The following is a 21,065-nucleotide window of genomic DNA, read 5'->3' as shown; positions in this document are numbered from 1 at the left end:
CTCCACCATGCTATCCGGATGAAGATACTTGATTAGGAGTGTTGCTGAGCCTCTATCGGTTCTATAATCTGATATTTACCAGCTTTGAATTTGCCAACGAGTTCATGGCTCTCGAGTTCTCAATGATCGAGAACGATGGTGGATAAATTTTTGGTCTGTATGCGAAACGCATATCCTTCGAGCAAGTTGCCATGTAAACTTTACAGTGTAAAGTGATGAAAGCCACGATGATCCACGCGCTTCGTCCACGACGAGGGCACAGTCACTACCGACCGTGAGACCAACAAAAATGACTGTCTGGATCTGAGCTGTAGCGCCCCCGACGTCAAGCTTGTTACAACATGCCCGGTCTGTTGCTAAGTACACACCGGCAGTCTCTGCCAGCTGGGAAATCGGCTGCGACGATACTTGGCTGCTTGCCATTCAGTGCTCGGGAGCAGACCTTAGGGCGCCTTTGAGGAACTTGGCGTACAAGTATCCTAGACCCGCCCCCCGTAAACAGTGGTCGGCTTGGGCTGGTCTCACGTAGACTCCCGTCATCAATTACAACTCGCAATACTGCATAAAGATTTCTTTTATGCGAGTAGAGGGGGTGAAGGTAATTGTTCCGGTGCTCAGAATTGATCACTAGCCCCAGTTCTTGAACGTCGACGTCTTTCACGAACACTTGTGGTCACCAAGATGGCGACGAGAACACCAGAAGAAGTGCTACATGTAGCAGGTGTTGGCACAAAACCTTAATCGCCCTAATCGGCCTTATTACTTGTTATTTTACCGGCGAACCCTTCGTCGCGGAGTCCTGCCGGGCCCTGTCCTGGTGTTATAGGCCCAAGAGACCCGGATGCCGAATAACTTTGCCCACTTTGGCATCACAGGTGATCTCCTAAGGGGTGGAGGATCTTTTAAAGATGGAGAAAGCGACGCGTCTTTTGAAGAGGTGGAGCCTTTATTTTGCTCGTGAAGCGACGCGTCTTTTGAAGAGGTGGAGCCTTTATCCCCCACGGTGATCACAATTTCCAAGGCTCCAAGCCTCAAATATATGCGATGTTTATCTTCCTGAGCAAGAAGATCGCCATCCCCAACAATGTCAAGCTGCGATGTGCATCATGGAACTCGGAACAAGGTTGGATCGCTTGCGGCGGTCAGCACGGTCTGCTCAAGGTGCTACGACTTGAATCAGCAGGGCAGACCGACGGTAAAGGCCCACGCGGCATCGCAGCCGCTAGCAATCTCACTATGAACCAGTCGCTAGAGGGCCACAACGGCGCCGTGGTGTGCGCTACGTGGAACGCCAACTTCAAGAAGCTCACCACAAGCGATGAGAACGGTCTCATCATCGTATGGGTACTACATCGTGGCATGTGGTATGAAGAGATGATCAACAACCGTAACAAGAGCGTCGTGCGCGATATGAAGTGGACGACCGACGGCCAGAAGATCTGCATCGCGTACGAGGACGGCGCTGTGATCGTCGGCTCGGTCGATGGCAATCGTCTTTGGGGTAAAGAGATGAAGACCCAATTGGCCTTTGTAGAGTGGTCACCCGACGGTAAGTCCTTGTTATTTGTGACTAAGGACGGTGAGGTGGCTGTACACGACGCGATGGGCAACAAAGTGAGCAACTTAACGCTCTACGCCGTCGAGTCACGTGGCGGTGGCAGCGACTACAAGATCATTGGCGTTCATTGGTACGACGGTATTGAGGGGCACATCAGTCAGGAGGCGCCCACATTGGCCATTGCGTTCCGTGACGGCAAAGTGCAGATCACTCGCGGCAGATTCGACGAGAACGCCGTTCTAATCGACACGGGGATGGAGTTAACTCAAGTTAGATGGAACAACGACGGCAGTGTCATCGCCCTTGCTGGTACTCAGGTGGATCCTTCGGCGTCAAAAATTGACGCGCCGAAAGAGTTCAACGTCGTCCAGTTCTATGACCCGTTTGGACGTCATTTACGCTCGCTTCGAGTACCTGGGAGTCGAATTGAAGCGTTGGCCTGGGAAGGAACGGGTTTACGTATCTGTCTGGCGGTGGACTCGCACATCTACTTTGCTAACATTCGTCCAGCGTACAAGTGGGGATTCTACGCGAACACATTGGTTTACACGTACAACCGTGCGGACCAGATCGAGAACTGCGTCGTCTTTTGGGATACCAAGTCAGATGAGCGATGCACCAAGTACATTCGTGGACTTCTAGCGATCAAGGCGGCAGGAGATAACTGCGTGCTGGTGACTAAGATATACAACGAAGATATGGGCACGGGTGAAGTAAATGGACAGCTTGTGGACGACGAACAGGGTGTATTCAAGGAGATCCAGTACCAGTTGATCCTGTGCGACACAATTGGGTCTCCAATTGAGTCCAAGATCATCGACTTTGAGCCACTGTTTGTGTCCATGACGTCGCGTCATATCGTAGCAGCCTCGACTGATGCCATCTATGTCTGGCAGTACAAGAACTCCAGTGCTAAACTGACTGGTTTGGTCTCTGGCTCACAGAACCAAGATACGATGGATGTGAGCACAATCTCGCAGCTACTGCAGCGAGGAGGTCGGGAGAAAGCGTTTTACATCGATGAGACACAAGGCAACGATGTCGAACACTTCCGATACGTTTCTCGGCAGCTAGAAGACCCGATCTGTGCCATCTGCGCCTCGGACAGTTGGATCTTCGCAGCTCGAGCGAGCGGATTGATCCACTGCTTCACTTTGCCTCACATTTCGCTCGAGATGAAGTACATTGTGAACTGTCGTCCGCAGTTCCTGGCTCTAAACTGCAACTCAACGTTGTTGAGTGTGATCGATATCAACGGATTGTTGACCATCATGGAGGTCGGAGCGGCTGGAAGTTTAAATACTACACAGGGCAAGATGCTAAACTTTGAGAAGAAGGACGCATGGGACGTCGTATGGGCTGAAGACAACCCGGAGCTGTTCGTGATGATGGAGAAGGCTCGAATGTACGTGTATCGCGGACTGGAGCCTGAAGAACCAGTCTCGTCTTCGGGATATCTCTGCTATTACAAGGATTTACAAGTGAAGGCTGCCCTGTTGGATGAGATCCTCACAAACCCTGAACAACCAGACAAGAACATGGTCATAGAGTTCCAGACTCGATCACTGCGAGATGCCAGGGCGCTTCTGGATAATGTAGGCCTTGCTGAAGCGTGCGAGTACATTCAAGACCACCCACATCCACGACTCTGGTCTCTACTAGCAGAGGCTGCACTGGACCAACTAGATTTTGGCATGGCCGAACGTGGCTTCGTCAAATGTGGAGACTACAGCGGCATCCAGTACGTCAAGCGACTGCAGCTACTCAACGATCGCGTCAAGCAAAAAGCGGAGGTTGCCGCATATTTCCAAAATTTTGACGAAGCTGAGGCGCTCTATCGCAAAATTGACCGCAAAGATCTGGCTATCGATCTCCGTCAGCGGCTTGGCGACTGGTTCCGAGTTGTTCAGCTTGTTCAGTCAGGCGGGGGTAACGACGACTTGCTCACCCACGCGTGGAACATGATCGGCGAGTATTTTTCCGACCGCCACAAGTGGGAGAAGGCGATTAAATACTACGCACAAGCAAAGAATATCAATGCACTGGTACAATGCTACTACGCTATGGGAGATTTCAACCAGCTAGAAGCTTTCGTGAACGATATCCCTGAGACCTCTCCACTGCTAAAAGATATGGCCGTCAAGTTCACGCGAGCTGGATTGTGTCAATCTGCTGTGGAAACCTATGTGCGAATGGGAGACGTCAAGTCTGCCATCGACTCCTGTGTACTCCTGAACGAATGGGAGCGCGCTGTGGGGCTAGCGGAACAATACAACTTCCCTCAAATCGAGAATGTACTGACAAAGTACGCAAACCACCTCATGATGAACGGGAAGACACTACAAGCGATCGAGTTATACCGTCGTGCGAATAAAAGTACCGAGGCTGCCAAGTTACTGGCAAAACTCGCTAAAGAAGTGGGGAAGAACCCGTTGCGTGCCAAGAAACTGCACGTGTTAGCAGCGTTTGAGGTGGAGCGGATGAGGAAGAAGATGCTGGACGTGTCGAGCTTGACGAGTACAAAAGGCACCACAGCAGCTCAAGTGACTGCGCAGACATTGGAGAGTCTTGTCCAACATGATGCAGCAACGGGTGAGGACCGGTCATTGGACAATCCTTGGCGTGGCGCTGAAGCGTATCACCTCTACCTTCTCGCTCATCGCCAGCTGTACGGTGGACGCATTGATCGTGCGTTGCGAACTTGTCTGAAACTCTCGGCGTACGAGGATATTCTGGAAGAGCGCGAGATCTACTCTCTCATCGCTCTCACTGCGTTCTACACGAAACATTACGAGCAATGCTCCAAGGCATTCGTTAAGCTCGAGACGCTTCCCGGTCTGGACGACAAGGAGTTGCAGGCGATGAGTGAACTTGCTCTCAAGATTTTCACCACCACGCGGACGGAGCACCAAGACCCAACCATGCGTCCACAGGAGTGTCCGAATTGCCGATGCCAAGTGAAGGAATGGGATGCTCGTTGTGGCAACTGCAGTCGTCCGTTCCCGACGTGTATGATGACGGGGATGTCGATCCAGACCCAAAACACGAAAATGTGCAAAGCTTGTCGCCACGTGTGCATCGAAATCGAGATTCGAGACCAGAAGAACTGCCCCCTGTGCCACACCCCATTTTCATTTATGTAGTTTACTCCTATGTAGGCCGTAGCTACTATCCATACAAGACAGTTATCAACAAGTGAGACCGTTCATTAGTACTATCTTGAAACGACTCATCGAGTCTTCAAAGTTACTAGTGATGAAGGCAAGAACACGCATGATGAGTACACGACAAGGCTTGGTAATGAATGATCTCTAACACCGTTTATCTCGTTGTGGTGGCTTTTCGCATTGCAGAAGTCGGTAGCTATTGACAAGACGGCTGATGACAAGGAGAAAGAGGACACTGAAATCGAAGATGACGTCGAAGATGAGAAAGAAGAGAGTGCTGAAGAAGAAGAGGAGGAAAGCGACGAGGAGGTCGAGGAAGACACAGGGTTAACGGAGAACCAAAACCGCCTTTTGTATTTGATCTCAATGTACTCGAAGCCCGCTGTCCGTGCTTCGGACAAGGAAGAGTGGATTCGTAAGCCAGCACTTCTAGTATTGCTGTACGAAGCGATCGTGTCCAAGGCACTAGATTACGACTATGCGCCGTCGTCCGAACTGATAGAGAACAAGCGCAAGTACTTCAATATCTCGCAAGAAGGCAAGTCCGATCTCGATTTTCTACGTGAAGAGGACTTGGTAAACGGACTCAAACTATCGTCCAAGAGCTATCAGCCTGTGACTTGCTATCAAATATCCGAGAAGGGACTGGAAATCGTGGCGAAAATGAGCAAGACAGACAAATTAGCGATCAATGACATGGCGTACGCCCCAGGAACTTTGCATCTGTTGCGTGTAGAGTGGGATGGAGAGGAGTATTGGCTTGTGGATGACGAAAGTGGGTATCGGCGACTATCGTCTGTGACTGAAACAGAGGATGTATCCTACGTCTCTAGTGCGTATATCCCTCAGTGTCTACGATTCGGCGGCAGACCAACACTCAGTAATGCACATCGAGCTCATGAATGTGGAGTGAGCGATTCCAGTATCCGCGACCAACTGGACGAGATCATCACACTTAACTCGGTATCCCTCATTGTAGCCGAGTACATCCCTTTCGGTTCTAACCAGGTTGTACAACTGAACTGTAACCTGGGATCTACCGAGCGAGTTCAGGGCGGATTCTTCACTGCAATCGTTGACGATAATGCAAGCGGAACCCAGATATCCGTTGATCCCGGGCTCACTTCTATCAACATTTTAGATTATACGATGACCAACCACGTCAATTTTGAAGCGGATATCCACTTTCCTGAAGCTCCTGGCGTCGTGCAGGTTGAAACCTTTGGATGTTCACTTACAGCTGCAGGGTCCTGTTTGTACGGAATGCAGGTGGAAGCTATCATGGATCGTATCAAAGACAACATTTCGCTTGATCACCTCTCTCGACTCTTGGTGGACGTTCACATGGACTCTTCCAAGATCGTCGATAGCGTTCTGTCAGCATACCAACGTTCTTTACTAGGACTTATCTTCTCGAACCAAGCAGCTAGTCGCAACAAGATTAATCTCATCATCGCGAACGAGATTACACCACATTTAACCGCAGAGGAGTACATGGATAAAGGCGAGTACGAGAACGAATTGAAACAGGTAATCGGCGATACCCGTGCAGCTTTCGATATCAGCGAGCACGATACTCTCGTCTTTGGAGCGCACGGACTACTTATCGCCGGCCCAAATAGCAGACATCATGAGCCACTACTGTGTAGTTTTCTCCAGTATGAGTCCATGAATCTGTTCACACAGAACTTCTTCGCTCGAATGTTTATCATCGTAGACGACATGGCACAAGTGCGAAAACTTATCGAGACAGCCGAAAAGGATCCGAATAGACTGCGAGAAATTCGGAACCGCCTCGCTTCGCTCTCTAGAGAAATTATTATGATGGAGGAAACGTTGAGTTACTTAAAAGAATCACTGGATGAAGCGATGGTACCCGCAGAACCACCTGAGCAGGCAGGGCGAAGTCTTTATGAGCGACTACAGTTGGGAATTCTGAGCAACCAACTGAAACGTCGAGTAAAAGATTTACACAAGAACATGGGCGGTGCTCGCCATGAGTTGGCTGTTTTAAACGAGATGGCGAGTATTGTCTCGAGTGAGAAGGATTTCCAACAAAACGAAGCTATCCGTATGAACACGCGAACGTTGTGTGAGCTACAGGAGATAAACGAGCGCTCAGCTTCGACTCTACTGATCATAAAGATGATGTTGAGTGGTCTGTTGGCGTTTAACATCCTGGACCGAATCACTGGGGACTGGACAGTTGCCGATCAAGACTGGATGAAAAGCTTCGTCGAGGTCATGTTCTACAATAACCCGGGGCTGTGGTTCTTTTTCAGTCTTTTCGCTTGGTTGATTGTAGGCACCGGAGTGATCTTCTTGCTTAAATACCTCAGCTTCAAGTCGCAAGGTATTGTTTCCATCAAGGTTGAGCGTAAGGCGCCCATACAACTCAAGAACCTCACCAGTTACTTACGAAGCAAGATCCTCGACGTAAGTATCGTTGTTACAAGCCTACCCTTTGGGTTTACTAACCTTCTCTTTTGGCAGAATGAGACACATCACTACGAAGGCGGGATTCGTATCGCTAAGGTGGTATGGAAGGAAAAAGACAAGAAGGAGTGGGGTGGAACTGTTCCTACCATCGAGGTATGTAAAATAAATATGCCTAATTTAACGCCAACAGACGAGTCTCATCCGAATGCTTACTGTTTCTTCTCCTTTGCAGCTGGAATACGACGAAGAGAACGCGTTCATGTTGCGACTAGCAATATCGTACAACAAGCGTCAGGCTGCTAAGGCCCTTGCTTTCAATGCCGACGAGTTGTATAAACGTTTAATGCAGGAGATAGACAAGGCGCGCATATTCGTTGACGCTGACAGTGATGCCTCCACACAAGTGTCAACCTCGACGGGCGCCGCTGTTCCACCATCCAAGACTCCAACCAACAAAGAAGAAACCACCTTACCGCCCACAGCGCCTAACTAAAGTCAATAACTTACATAAACATCCTTTTTTGTCAGGTTATCGAGATGGATAGATATACGTGGTCCACACATTTCAGTTAAGAAATCACGTTAAACCGCTCAATTCTAACGCTGTCATTTTTGCGGTTGCGAGCGGTTCTGGAGGTGCGACTTCATGCTGAGTCGTGGCCATCGCGTGCCTCGACGGCTATTGGAGCTGTCTCTACGTGCGGCCAGCGCCTGCAATGGAAATTCTACGTCGGCCGTTCTTTTCTCTTCACAACGCGGTGCTGCTCGTCGTGCACCACCCAGTAGAAGCCTCAATTCCTCACTAGCTCGGTATCAGCGCCAGTCTCCGCTCACCAAGCGCGTGCTGCAACTTCACAGCTTCTCCCAAGTCACATCCAGCTGCCCACCAGTACCTCAGGACGAGTATGACGAACTTAAGAGCTTTCTGGCCGAGCCTGTGACCTCAGGCCCAGCAATGGAGCGAGCCAAGGAGATCGTCACGGGCTGGATGCAGCAATACGTGGACCCGGCCATGCCCGGACAGGACGCCACTGTCATGGTGATGGTGGCCGACGCCATAGAGGACCCACAATTCGTAATGCAAGTGTACACGTGTCTACGGGACGCTGGCGTGTCGCCTTCGCCCATTACGCTCGAGTACTCGGCCGCTGCTTGTGCACAGCTCGGACAATGGCGCACAGCACTGGAGATCATCGATTTCATGCACCAAGCAGTGGAGATCATGCAGCCATCGCCTGATATCTACGAGAATGCAATTGCATCGTGTCACGTGGCGAAGAAATGGATGAGAGCGAAGCACTTACATGAAGAAATGAGGACGTACGGATTAGAGGCGTCTCCAGAGCTGCATGTGGCGTCGATTCGACTCTGTATTGACATTAAAGAAGCCACAGCAACGCAGGTACTTCTTAATGCATTTTTGCGCGCATACGATGAAGAACTGGATGAGGACGAGAAGCAGGAGATCGTGACTGATCTCTTCCACGCCGCAATGGACGCGCAGTCACTGCCACAAGCGCTTTTCTTTCGCGACGAGTTGCTAGCCAGACACTATCCCGTTTCGAAGGAGCTCTATTCGCGACTCATTCATCTGTGTGCCATCAAGCGACAATGGCACAAGGCACGTGCATTATTGCAACAGTTTGTGAACATCAACGCACCCCCACCAAAAGCAGCCCCATCTAACAGATACACGGACGACATTTACCGGTTATTGGACGAGATGCAGACGCACGCCATTGACATCCCGCTGATAGTATACAACGCTGCACTACGGAACTTCGGCCAGATATCTCTACTTGAAAACGCTCTCTGTGTTTACTCGGATATGCGTGGACGCAGTATAACACCGGATGCCACGTCATATTCGGCGTTGATGTGCTCCTGTGGCACCCAAGTGGAGCAATCGGAAGCCTTCTTCAGTGAATTACTGCGTGAGAAATGCGATCCTACACTTGACGTTGTGCACGGGTACTTACTGGTTCCAAGTCGTGCGAAGCAGTGGGAAGAAGTATTAAGAAGATACGATGTCGTGCAGAACGGCGAACCTCTGTTCAAGGATCTTCCACTCGAATCCGACGTTCGCATCCAGGCGCTGGTTGCTGTTGCGTACGGACGACTTAGTCGGTCAGAGGAAATGCTTCGTGTCTTCACGTCCATGAAAGTTAAGGGCATGGAGCCCAATCTGTACGTGTATGGTGAAGCGATGGTTGCGTACATTCGACAAGATCAATGGCGACATGCGCTGATGCTATTCGACCACCTTTTCCAACAACAGACGCCGGAGATGCAAGAGAAACGGGTGCTGGAGAACTTCCCAATGCTGTGGGACTATGCCATACTAGCCTGCATGTTTGGCGAGCAAACGCAGCGCGCAGCAATGCTCTACGACACGATTATAGAGCAGCGTGTTCCGATCTCCATGGTGACTGGCGAGCGTCTTGCAGCGATTTTAACAAGTATCCCGCCAGAAACACTATGGAAATCGTTCAAGTCGATCCCATCTCTACATCGAACAAAGACGAACGAGTGTTTGAACCCGCGAGTACAGAACGCCGTGCTTAAACGCGCTGTGGATGAGAACGACAACGCTCTAGCAGAGCAAATTGTGGCCGACGGTATGCACAGGATGAAGATTCGACCCAACTCGATGACGCTCGCTTTAATGCTGCGTCTGTATGCAAGTCGAGAAGACCAGGAGAATTTCCACTCGTGGTGGTGCAGAATGGAAGAAGCCAAGGTGAAGCCGACCGTGCATATCTTCGGCGTGTTGCTGCGTCAGCTAGGAAGTCTTAGTGTGGACTGCGAGGACGTGGCATACCTGAACGCTATCGGAGGTTTTCTGATGGAAAGACTCCATGGGAACTCGATCCAGAGTATCAAGAATGTTGGAAGCAGAAGAGAGTACGCAGCCGAACTTGGACGAGCAGTATTGGACATTATGGAGGGTCGAGGGATGAATCCGGACACGATATGCTTGCAGAACTATCTTCTACTTAGTCAAGAACCGGAGCATGTAGCACGTGCTCTAGCTTTTGTAGAAGACGCGATGTCGGCTACTAACCAAGATGATGGAAGAAGTGCTCAAGACTGTGTGGAACTCACACCGCGGTTACTACATACGCTGTTTATAGCGCTGAGTAACTTCCCCGATGGACAGCGTGTGCGTAACCTCCTGATAAGAATCGTGAGAGACCTGCCGAATGAGCTCTCTGAAGATGCTGTAGCTGCTTTCTGCGCTGCGAATAATGGCCATCACGCGTTGCAACTCCTGCGCGAGTTGCTGGATGCACAATGTGCTCTGAAAGACGAGCACGTATTGTTTTTCCTTACCAACAGCTACACGTGTGAGGCTTCGTCAGTGGAGACGGAGACTTCTCGTCCACGGAGTGGAAATGGAGTGATAGTGGGCATGGCCTCGCTGTTGTGTAAGAGCGAGACTGTGAAGATGGAGGCGGGGTGCTTGGCTTTCCTTATTAAGCACGTTGTGGAGTTGTCCAAGTGGCAGCAGCGAGATGTGTACGAAACATCAACGCAGGAGGAGATCGATGCCATGAAGAAGTTGCTGGTACGTGCTTTTTCGGATTTCTCCATCAACCAGGTGACGGAGTTCCTTTCGAAGGTGATTGATAGAGACGATCTTGTTCATGTTGTGAGCGTCCTGGATGAACTGCAAGGTGCGCATTAGAAGAGACCTGTTTTGAAATAGAAGCCATGTTTATTGGCCTTACTGCTAGGATTATTTGTCAACTATTAGGACTTAAACACCACAAACTTGGCATCGATCGTAACCTATCTTTTTTATATTACCAACTCACCAGGTGGAACAACGGTCCGCTGAAAGTAAACGAATCCACGGGGATACACCAGGTACACTCACCACACTTTCACTCGCTTGGTGTTACACAGCTCTTCAACGTCACAGAACCACTTCTTGCTCCTCAACATCTCGTCAGCGACTACATAATATGTAGTCGCTGACAGATATAAAAGGAAAATGCGGAAAACGTTTAATAAACGATTTCCGCGTTTCCTTTATATGACAATACGCCAATGTACCATACAATTTCACTGCTTTGTCTCGGCTTAAGAGAAAACAATTAGGGCACCTTATCATGCGCAGAACTGAACTTGTCAACGCAATTAATGATCTCTAGCATCTTGTCAATCATTATTTCAGTCAATCTTCATCTGTACATGTAGTATGGACGAACACATCCGTACCAAAATGCCGTACTCGAATGCTGTAGAACAGAAACCCACCTTTACCTTTTTTCGAACTACTCGTCGGTGATTGATGGAGATGAATATATCACATCCTGGTTGCTTACGTGTGCTAACGTTAATGGTGTTTGTATCTCGACAAGTACGCACCGGATTTCTTATGAGAGGCAAGTAACTTTTTGAACTTGGTCCTTGGAGAAGAGTGAACGAATCTCTGCAGCAACGAAAACCACACCAAGAACTCATCTACGGCGTATTCACGTCGAAGCAAACGAAGACGTAGAACACAAGTTTCTCTTTCTTACAGCTTTCCTTCGATGATCAAGTTCTCCATATCAAAATTACATTCCTTTATTTTAAATTACGGATATTTATCATATTTATTTAATATTGTAGAAACTTATAAATTAATGATTATAATTAATTGATTTTAGTTCAAGCAAATGCACTCAATTTTAATATTATTTTTGATTTATTTTCAATATAATGAATTTAATTATGAAAATCCAAAACAATAGAATAAATGTCTGTCTGTCATTTCCCCCATTTTCGCACTTTTGCTTGGCAGATCAAGATAACTTATGCCGGCTCTACCCGACTACCCGACGTCTACCAACTCGCTTGTGTTGCTGCCACAGTTGCTTAAGATCATCTACGACTTCTCCAGTACCACGCCCGCATCTGCAGAGAACAAGACCCTAATCAAATGTTGTTGACGGTAATGACGACGTAGTGGCCACGACACGAAGCGTTTAATCACAGGAAGCTGTGGAGCGTTATGAAAGTGTCAATTGAAGAAGGACTGGACGACAAAAACGTACCAAACAACCATGATGTTAGCGGCAACGATGGCAATTCGGATGAACTCAACATGGTAGACGCATGCGACATAGAGCGAGTTAGAGGGCAATGTAGATGGAGCCATTGATTGAATGATTTTCTTTTTCGAGACCCACGGTCGTATTGTCGGGCATTTCCTTTCGTTTCTTGCTCTTCTTCCTGTAGACAACGGTATGAAGTAGATTGCTTTGCTTGTGTCAGGACAAGTGGCACCACACCTGAGTTAACGACACATCTTAGGTGGACGTTGCAGTGCACCGGGAGTCGCGCCATCATGCTCGGGTCATCATCTGTTCTTCAACTGCAACCTGGCTGAACCCAAAGACGTGAAGCACGAAGCCAGGGCAGCGCTCACCGAGAGTAGGAAGGTCGGAAGCGCTGATGTATTTCTTTCTTAATTGCAAACTCACTTTTCATCTTTCCAGCTACTTCTCACATCGACTCAAGTCTTCCTCGCAACGACCTAAAAGGTTATGAGTTCATCTGTGTCAACGGCTGGCTCGACAGCGCCTTCGTCGACGTCTGTGTCTACGGCTGCCTTCACTACGAAACTACGCAAGTTCGACGGGACTGGCTATCGCGTGTGGGCCCGCCAGCTCCAGCTCTACCTGGAGGTCAAGGACGTCTGGGAGGCGGTGCTCAAGCCTGCTCCAACTGTAGGACAGCTGTCTGCTGAAGGGTCCGGCACTGGTGATCGTCCGTTACACCAGCTCGCTGTGCGTCAGAAACTCGCAATGACTATCATCTTGGCGGCACTGACCGACGAGCAAGCTGCGGTGGTGGCCGACCTCGAGCACCCGCAGCAGATGTTGATGGCGCTGCAGAAGACCTACCGCCACGTGTGTGACACGACGGTGGGAGCGCTGAAGCGAGAGTATATGTCACTCTACATTGATGTAGGAGGTGACATGCTTGAGCACATTCGGCAGACACGGCTTATGCTGGCCGACTTGGCGTGCTACAAGGTTTCTCTGACCGACGGTGAAAAGAAAAGCAACTTTCTGCAAAGTTTGGGCCCGGATTGGAACGGCTATGTGGGCTCTCTCGAAGCGTGTTCAACCTTCGAAGAGATGCTAATCAAGGCTGCTGGTGAGGCGCGACGTCGCTCGACGCAAGCTCAGCGTGGAAAGCGCGGTGGTGGCTCCATGGTCCGCAGTGGCAATGCTTTTGCTGCAAAGCATGATGGCAAGAAGAAGGGCAAGTGTTTCAACTGTGGAAAACGCGGTCACTTCAAGAACGAGTGCAGGGCTCCAAAACGACGTGTTGATGGGATGTCTGGCAGTGGTGCTGGACGCAGAAACAACGATAGTGCCGAGTCTGGTTTTGCTTTCCAAGTCAGCGAGCGTGCGGCTGTGGAATGGATCATTGACTCGGGCGCTTCCAGCCACATGACTGGGCGCAAGGAGCTGCTGACTGGTCTTCGGGACATGTCGCACCCGATCGTGGTAACGACTGCCAGTGGAATGACGCTGAATGCAACTCAGCGAGGAAAAGCTCGTTTGCCTCTTGTGGATGGTGGTGCGTGCACTTTGGAAAACGTTCTGTACGTGCCAGGTCTTCAAAGGAACCTCGTGAGCCTCAGTAAAGCAGGAACAGCAGGCCTTCATGCAACTTTCGATCAAGGTCGTTGCACGATTTCTTGTGGGAACTCTAGATTGGTCGCTGATCGTCGAGACAGTGGACTGTATGTGGTGACGTCTCCAGTATCGGGTGCCTGGGCGGAAGCAAACGCTGCAACAAGCGACCGTGATCTGAGTCTATGGCACAATCGACTTGGGCATCTGAATACCCGTGACCTAAAGAAAGTGCTACGCGGGTGCGGCATTCACGTGGCAAACTCAGAAATTTCCCCATGCGACGCGTGTGCTGCAGGTAAACTGGCAAGACTACCATTCCCTTCCAAGAAACCTCGAGACTTGAAGCGTGGGCAAGTTCTGATAGCAATTGACTACGTTGGCCCGATGGAGACTACGTCACATGATGGCTTTACCGGCATGGTGAACATCATGATCGAGCCGTACCATCTGACAGCAGTGTTCCCGGTGAAGGACAAGAGCTCGGCCACGCAGCTCTCCGCAGTACGTGACTGCATTGCCAACCTGAAAGTTGCTGTGTCCAATGCAAGCGTCGCTGTACTCAAGAGCGATAATGCAGCTGAGTATGTAGGTGGCGAGATTGCTGATTTTTGCAACAAGCACATGATCGCGCAGGAATTCAGCACTCCTTATTCACCACAGCAAAATGGTAAGGTCGAACGCAGCAACAGGGTTATCGTGGAAATGGCTCGTGCTATGCTACAAGCCGCAGGACTTGGCAAGCGGTTCTGGAGTGATGCTGTTCTTGCGGCTGCGTACATTCGCAACAGGTGTCCCTCGAAAGTGTTGGGTGGCAAGACGCCGTTGGAAAGGCTCACAGGGCGGGCACCCTCACTTAAGAATCTGCGAACTTTTGGCTGTAGTGCTCAAGTGCTACTGCCCAAGTCTCAACGCCAGAAGCTCGATGCTAAGACAACAAAAGGCTATTCCTCGGGTATGACAAGGCTGGCGGCTATCGATTTTGGGTTCCGAGTGGATACGGAGGCAGTGGGAGTGTTATCACTGCACTCACTGCGGTATTCTTCGAGTCTAAAATGGCCAAGGACAATCTCGTCACTATGGATGCAGATGTGCCTATCATCACAGAAGTGCAAGGTGCGACACCAAATGAGGCTGTGACTGAATCACCCACACCAATGCAGGTTGACGAGCAAGGAAAGCAGCTTCCAGCTGAGCGGAACGAGCCACGGCAGGAAAAGCAAATGGTGCGACGCAGCAAGCGCGTTTCAAAGAAAAGCGTCCGCCGGCTCGAGTTTGAGGAGTCTCACAACAACACGGAGAGTGCGCTGGTGACGACTATGCAGGACCCATTGACGCTGCAGGAAGCCATGTCTCGCCCTGACGCAGAACAGTGGCGTCATGCAATGAACGAGGAACTGGACAGTCTCAGGCGCAACGGAACCTACGAGGAGATGTTCCCTCCCAGCAACGTCAGACCTGTGAAAACCAAGTGGGTTTTTCGGCGAAAAACGTTTGCTGACGGGAGCCTGGACAAATACAAAGCGCGGTTGGTTGCGAAGGGCTTTACGCAACAATTTGGAGTTGACTATTCAGAGACTTTCAGCCCTGTGGTTCGACATGAATCAATTCGCACAGTGCTCGCTCTAGCTGTGCAACTAGGTTGGTATCATCTACAGCTAGATGTCCAGACAGCCTTCTTGAACAGCGACCTGACCGAGGACATCTATGTGATACCGCCAACAGAAGGAAGCGATGAGGCAAAGGTCTGGAAACTAAAGAAAGCGCTTTACGGGTTAAAACAGGCGTCGCGTGCATGGTATGAAACAGTGACTCGTTATCTACTCGAGATTGGCTTCCAGCAGTGCCAATCCGACACATGTGCACTGGTGAAGCGGAATGCTAACAGCATCGTCGTGAATCTGCTTTATGTAGATGATATGCTGATCTTCAGCGACAAGCAGTTGGAACTGTCTAACTTCGAGACAGGCATCACAGAGAAGTTCGCCATCAATACGTGTGGCTCTGCAAATTGCTTTGTGGGAATGGAGCTATCATGGAGTGAGGACCGATCGACTCTTATTATCTCGCAGCGCAAGTACAGCGAGTCTGTGGTGCAGCGGTTCGGGAATACCGGTGAAAAGCATTTGCCTCGGACTCCAATGGATGCTGAGTTTCAGCGGCGACTTGCTTCCGACGACATTCTGGTTGACGATTCTCATCGTCCGGTCATCGGTGCACTACTCTACGCTGCCACTATTAGCCGCCCAGATTTGTCAACTTCGGTTCGTATTTTGGCACAAGAATGTGAGCATCCAACAGCTACAGTACGCGATGGTATCCAGCGCGTCATGGGCTACCTCAAAAGGACAAGGAGTATTGGGCTCCAGTATCAACGTTCAAGGGAAAGCAACCAGCTCTCACTCGAAGTCTACTGTGACGCGGCGTTCGCTTGTGAGCGTGAACGCAAGTCGACTTCAGGATTTGCTGTGTTTCTGAACGGCTGTTGCATTGCCTGGGGATCCAAAAAGCAGCCTATCGTGACGCTGTCAACTACCGAGTCTGAGTACGTCGCTCTAACACACGGTACAAAGGAGTGTATTGGACTCAAGCGGCTTCTGGTCGAGCTCGGTATGGATGTGGGAAAAATCATCGTGTACGAGGACAACCAGGCAGCACAGCATCTTGCCGAAGGAAAAGGTGTCGCCCAACGATCCAAGCACATTGATTTGCGGTACCACTGGATTCGTGAGCAGATTAAAAACGAGACAGTCGAGCTTCACTACTGTCCGACGGCGAGCATGGTCGCCGACCATTTTACCAAGCCTCTAGCGCAGCACAAGTTCGAAACATTCATCTACACACTTAGGATGTGCCGAGTGGGAGTGTCAGGACAAGTGGCACCACACCTGAGTTAACGACACATCTTAGGTGGACGTTGCAGTGCACCGGGAGTCGCGCCATCATGTTCGGGTCATCATCTGTTCTTCAACTGCAACCTGGCTGAACCCAAAGACGTGAAGCACGAAGCCAGGGCAGCGCTCGCCGAGAGTAGGAAGGTCGGAAGCGCTGATGTATTTCTTTCTTAATTGCAAACTCACTTTTCATCTTTCCAGCTACTTCTCACATCGACTCAAGTCTTCCTCGCAACGACCTAAAAGCTTGATTTTGTGCGGTAACACCGGTGGCGCGTAATAGCACGGGCCATAACGAGAGTATCGCTCTGAGCGGTCTCTCTTTCCGTGACACAATAACACGGTCTCATTCTTACAAAGTGCTTCCAAATCCAATCTTGCAAGCGTTACCAGATTGGTTGTATCGAAAAACTCGCTTGGGCTCTTGGCGGCCAGTTTATTCTCCAAGATCAACCAGTTTTCCTCTTTTACCGCAACATATGCGTTACAGACGAGTCTGACAAAGTTTATCCACAAGAGCATCTCCGAAGAGTAGTTTTCCATTGCGACTGACGTTCATTTGGACGACACCGCTAAACTACAGCCAGCAGTTTGAGCAGCTATGTTTTTTTTACGTTGGGCGCGTCGGATCCATCCATAACATACACGCTTTGTTATGAATACCCCTTAACGGTCAAGACAGGCATTACACCGCAGCTGTGGCGTACTGGTATACACACCACTTCAGCGTTTAACCACGTCTTATTTTGAATGTAGGAAACAATCTTGAGCACTTGAAGAGTGTCGGCGTGTACCAGTTGAGCGTTCTAGGCCAAAATGGCGTCGATCAGATCGTTGCTTCATTGACCATTACGAATTTCCATTTTCATTTCCCAGGCAACGGTCCTGGTGGTAATATGCGTTGCTGCAACCGCACCGGGTTGGTAAACGTCCACTATTACTTCATCTCCCTCTGGTGGTTCATCGTCTTGCTCGCAATATCAATCCGGTTAAAATAATAACTGTAATCCTCGATATCCTCGATTGGAGTAGGCAGTTGTTCCGCCGAGGTTGAAACTCGTTTCAAAATATTCTACAGCTAGAAATTCGATCGCTGGTGATTCGTCTTCTTCACATGAAGACCCGACCGCCGCGTGTTTAGTTCTACACTTCCATATTCGTTGACTCCTCTTCTTCGCACGAACATTCGACAGCTTGCTCTTCGAGCTTATTCTTCTTCTGCCGCTATTTTTTGTCACCGTTTGGGCGTTGTTTAACTCACCATCTTCTTTACATATTTCGCGTTCTAAAGCTTTCCTAGTACTAATGCCATTCATCTGCTTGTTTAGATAATTCATAATAAAATATCACACCATGTTTACCATAATATTATCCATAAAAATTAGAGTAGGAAAAGCTGGACGTCCCATTAATTAAATAGTCGGCCTTCAGTACGTTGGGTCATTTCCACCCAATGTGCTTGTTATTTTCATGGCATTTAAATGATTTAGATTTATCACTTATTTGGTTGTTATTTATTTTGCAGTTATAATTGATGATATAAAAGCACAATATTAATCATTATTAGTTTTAACAAATTTGGGTTAGCCATTACGATTATTTTCTTTACATTAAATGAAGATAATATCTACATTTTATGTCAATATCTAAAAAATCAATTCATTGTTCTATAAAAAACAATAACCGCAACTACTACAGGCTTTAAATTTAATGCAATACCATTTTTCAAAATAAACCATTTCACCAGCTTGATTTTTTAGTTTAACAAAACATCTGCCGAAAGGAATTAATCTCTTTGTGTAATTTATAACTCATTTTAATTCATTTTAAATAATAAAAAATCAAAAACATTTGTAAATAATTTCACTATTATTTGATAAAATTCAAAAATAAAAAGTTATTGTCCATTGCAGATACTTTGCCCTCGATTTTATACCACTAAAATAGACTGGAAACTACCCCTAAAACAAAAAAAAATCTGAGTTTTCACGAGACATGCCATCTCTATATTGATATGACTTTATGAAGCGGTCTGATTTGGAAGCAGCGAAGTCGTTCTCGGCCTTCAAGAAGGGCAATTCTACATTTCAAACTCACTAGTAGCGTTTATGTATGAGATACGAGTTTATCACTCAAATCGTCATGTTTTATAACTCAGAGCTAAGTCATAAATGAGACCTGGGTAATTTAAACACGAGATTACAACCGAGATAATATACAGACCTGGGCCAAAATATTTGCGATGACCAATAATTTATATGTGAAAAAAATCTTAAATTTAAATTTAAAAATCAATTCTCTCTTTGGAAAAATTGAAACTATTTCAAGAGTAGAAACTAATGCAATATATGAAACACATGAAAAAAATAAATGCTAAAACTAACATGTTTAAATCATAATTTTCAATTATTTTATAACCTTGAAGAATAGATAAAACTAATAGTAAGTAATAAATAAATGACAAATTTCACTAAAAATGCAAAGAACCATTTTAATTTACCAGCTACTCATGTCGAATAAGCAAGAGCCGGAAAGGTAATACGGGTTTTCATTAAATTCAAATCGGCAGAACTGAGATGAATCTAACATTTACATGCTTTAAGCGGCCAGCTTCTTGGCTACCTCAGCGAACGACTTGCCCTGCGTGGTGGCAACCGTCAGTTCGAGCTTCGATGGCTGGCGAGAGCCATCGCCACCGGCCAGAGTGCCAGCTCCCCACGGAGATCCCCCATGGATCTCGTCCATGTTGAAGAGCTCCGGAGCACGGTAGCCCAGAGGCACGAAGGTCAGACCCTGGTGAGCGAGGAACGTCAGGGCAGTGAAGGCCGTCGTCTCCTGGCCGCCGCCCTGAGTACCCGTGCTGAAAAAGATGCCGGCAGGCTTGCCCACCAGAGCACCAGCAGCCCACAGGCCACCGGCCGAGTCGAAGAGGGCCTTGACCTGCGCTGGCAGCGAGCCGAAGCGCGTGGGGAAGCCGAACAGGATGCCGTCCGCCTCCTTCAGGGTGTCCACAGTGGCGATGGGGTGGTCCTTCTTGGGGGCGGCGTGCATCTTGCCCAGGATCTCGTCGGAGAGCGTCTCCTGCACTTGGTAGATCTCGGCAGTCACGCCGTCGACGGATTCGACGCCCTTCTTGGCAGCCTCGGCGAGCTGGGCGATGTGGCCATAGGTGGAGTAGTAGATGATAGCGATCTTGGCCATGATGGTTAGTGAGTCGGGCTTAACTTGAGTGGATCAATGTAGATTTAAGAATGAGCAGGTTGACGTGCGTGGCGATCAAAGATGCAGAGAGTATTAATAAGAGGGATACGATAACATTGCAAAAGTTGAAGCAAGATCCTGCTTATATTTATACAACTGCATAGATGTTGTCATGAAAAATTTGAGTGAGCAGGAGTCGTTCTGGATCTGTATTTCTATATAGAATATCCCTTCGTATCCGATGTAATACGGAAGTTGTACGTGATTAGCCAATCGACCAGAGAAGTGTGACGTGGCATGCCACTTCAATTGACGCCGCGTTATTGGCCCCGTTGCAGTGATTATTGGTCCACGAAGCCTTTCATTCAAACTGCACAGAGCATCGTGGTGACTCGCCACTGGTGGGCAACGCGCTGACAAAAAGAAATGAAGTGAAGACAAAGGTAAGGTGCGTGTGCTTCCACATAAGTATACCCCCATCTTGTGACGACCCGTACAGTTGCCCATCTCATTGTTCGTGCGGGCATGCAAAACAAGAAAAAAGAAAGTATGTGGACGTGTATTGAATGCCAGCATAGTGGGGATTCACTGCGTTTGTGCCGCTATAAAAGTCAAGTAAGAAAGTTATCTGCTGCAACTGACGTGGAGATCACTCGGCTCAACTCGGTTCAACTGCTTGCTTTTGGGTTCCGCGCTAGAATCTGCTGGCGAATCTCGAATCGGCAGCCACGACAAGTATAATAAAGCAGATCGGTACGAGCCCTCGACCTCTGAGTCGATCTACGATGAGTGCTCGCAATCTTGGGGTTCGTCATCTGCGGATCCAAAACTGGTTTAAGCCCATGTTGCACTTGCAGACGTATTCCGCCGTCGCACTTCGACCTTGTAGCCAATCAGCGCGCCGTGGCAATGTCTACGTCCGCGATTATTGACATAATCATTGTCATCTGGCCAATCAGCGGTCTCGATGGACACTTTTTGGTCCACGTCACGGCTCACTTAACTCGATTGCGCTATCATGGCGTCCTAATTTGGGGTGGACCACACCCTCATGCCGCCGTTTTGGTTCGGATGTGTCTTTTCATGCGCATAAGACGGGCTTTACTCAGTCTGCGTGTGACGATGACGTCCTTGTTAGGGAATCCCTCCCATCTGTGCAGCGCAGCTC

At 48.8% G+C, this 21,065-nt stretch overlaps 4 protein-coding genes across 4 annotated transcripts; 3 read left to right on the top strand and 1 right to left on the bottom strand.

Annotated features, from left to right (window-relative positions):
* Positions 1–129: 129 nt before the first annotated feature.
* PPTG_09278 (hypothetical protein) lies at positions 130–4,831 on the top strand. Its single transcript, XM_008904170.1, has one exon. The coding sequence runs from the start codon at positions 1,045–1,047 to the stop codon at positions 4,699–4,701; it is 3,657 nt and encodes a 1,218-aa protein (XP_008902418.1). The 5' UTR covers positions 130–1,044; the 3' UTR covers positions 4,702–4,831.
* Positions 4,832–4,834: 3 nt separating this feature from the next.
* On the top strand, positions 4,835–7,657 carry PPTG_09277 (hypothetical protein; the record flags this gene model as incomplete). The annotated part of the gene is made up of 4 exons (XM_008904169.1): positions 4,835–4,855; positions 4,912–7,161; positions 7,219–7,317; positions 7,397–7,657. The coding sequence occupies 4 exons, from the start codon at positions 4,835–4,837 to the stop codon at positions 7,655–7,657; spliced, it is 2,631 nt and encodes an 876-aa protein (XP_008902417.1).
* A 153-nt stretch (positions 7,658–7,810) lies between these two features.
* On the top strand, positions 7,811–10,852 carry PPTG_09276 (hypothetical protein; the record flags this gene model as incomplete). The annotated part of the gene is made up of 1 exon (XM_008904168.1): positions 7,811–10,852. One exon carries the CDS (start codon positions 7,811–7,813, stop codon positions 10,850–10,852), a length of 3,042 nt encoding a protein of 1,013 aa, XP_008902416.1.
* An 8,342-nt stretch (positions 10,853–19,194) lies between these two features.
* On the bottom strand, positions 19,195–19,897 carry PPTG_09275 (NAD(P)H:quinone oxidoreductase, type IV; the record flags this gene model as incomplete). Its single annotated transcript, XM_008904167.1, has 1 exon — positions 19,195–19,897. One exon carries the CDS (start codon positions 19,895–19,897, stop codon positions 19,295–19,297), a length of 603 nt encoding a protein of 200 aa, XP_008902415.1. The 3' UTR covers positions 19,195–19,294.
* Between the last annotated feature and the right edge of the window lie 1,168 nt (positions 19,898–21,065).

The sequence above is a fragment of the Phytophthora parasitica genome, assembly GCF_000247585.1.
Source record: "Phytophthora parasitica INRA-310 unplaced genomic scaffold supercont2.17, whole genome shotgun sequence".
Lineage (NCBI taxonomy): Eukaryota > Oomycota > Peronosporomycetes > Peronosporales > Peronosporaceae > Phytophthora > Phytophthora nicotianae.
The sequence above is the reverse complement of the archived record's forward strand: the minus strand, read 5'-3'. Positions and strand labels throughout refer to the sequence as shown.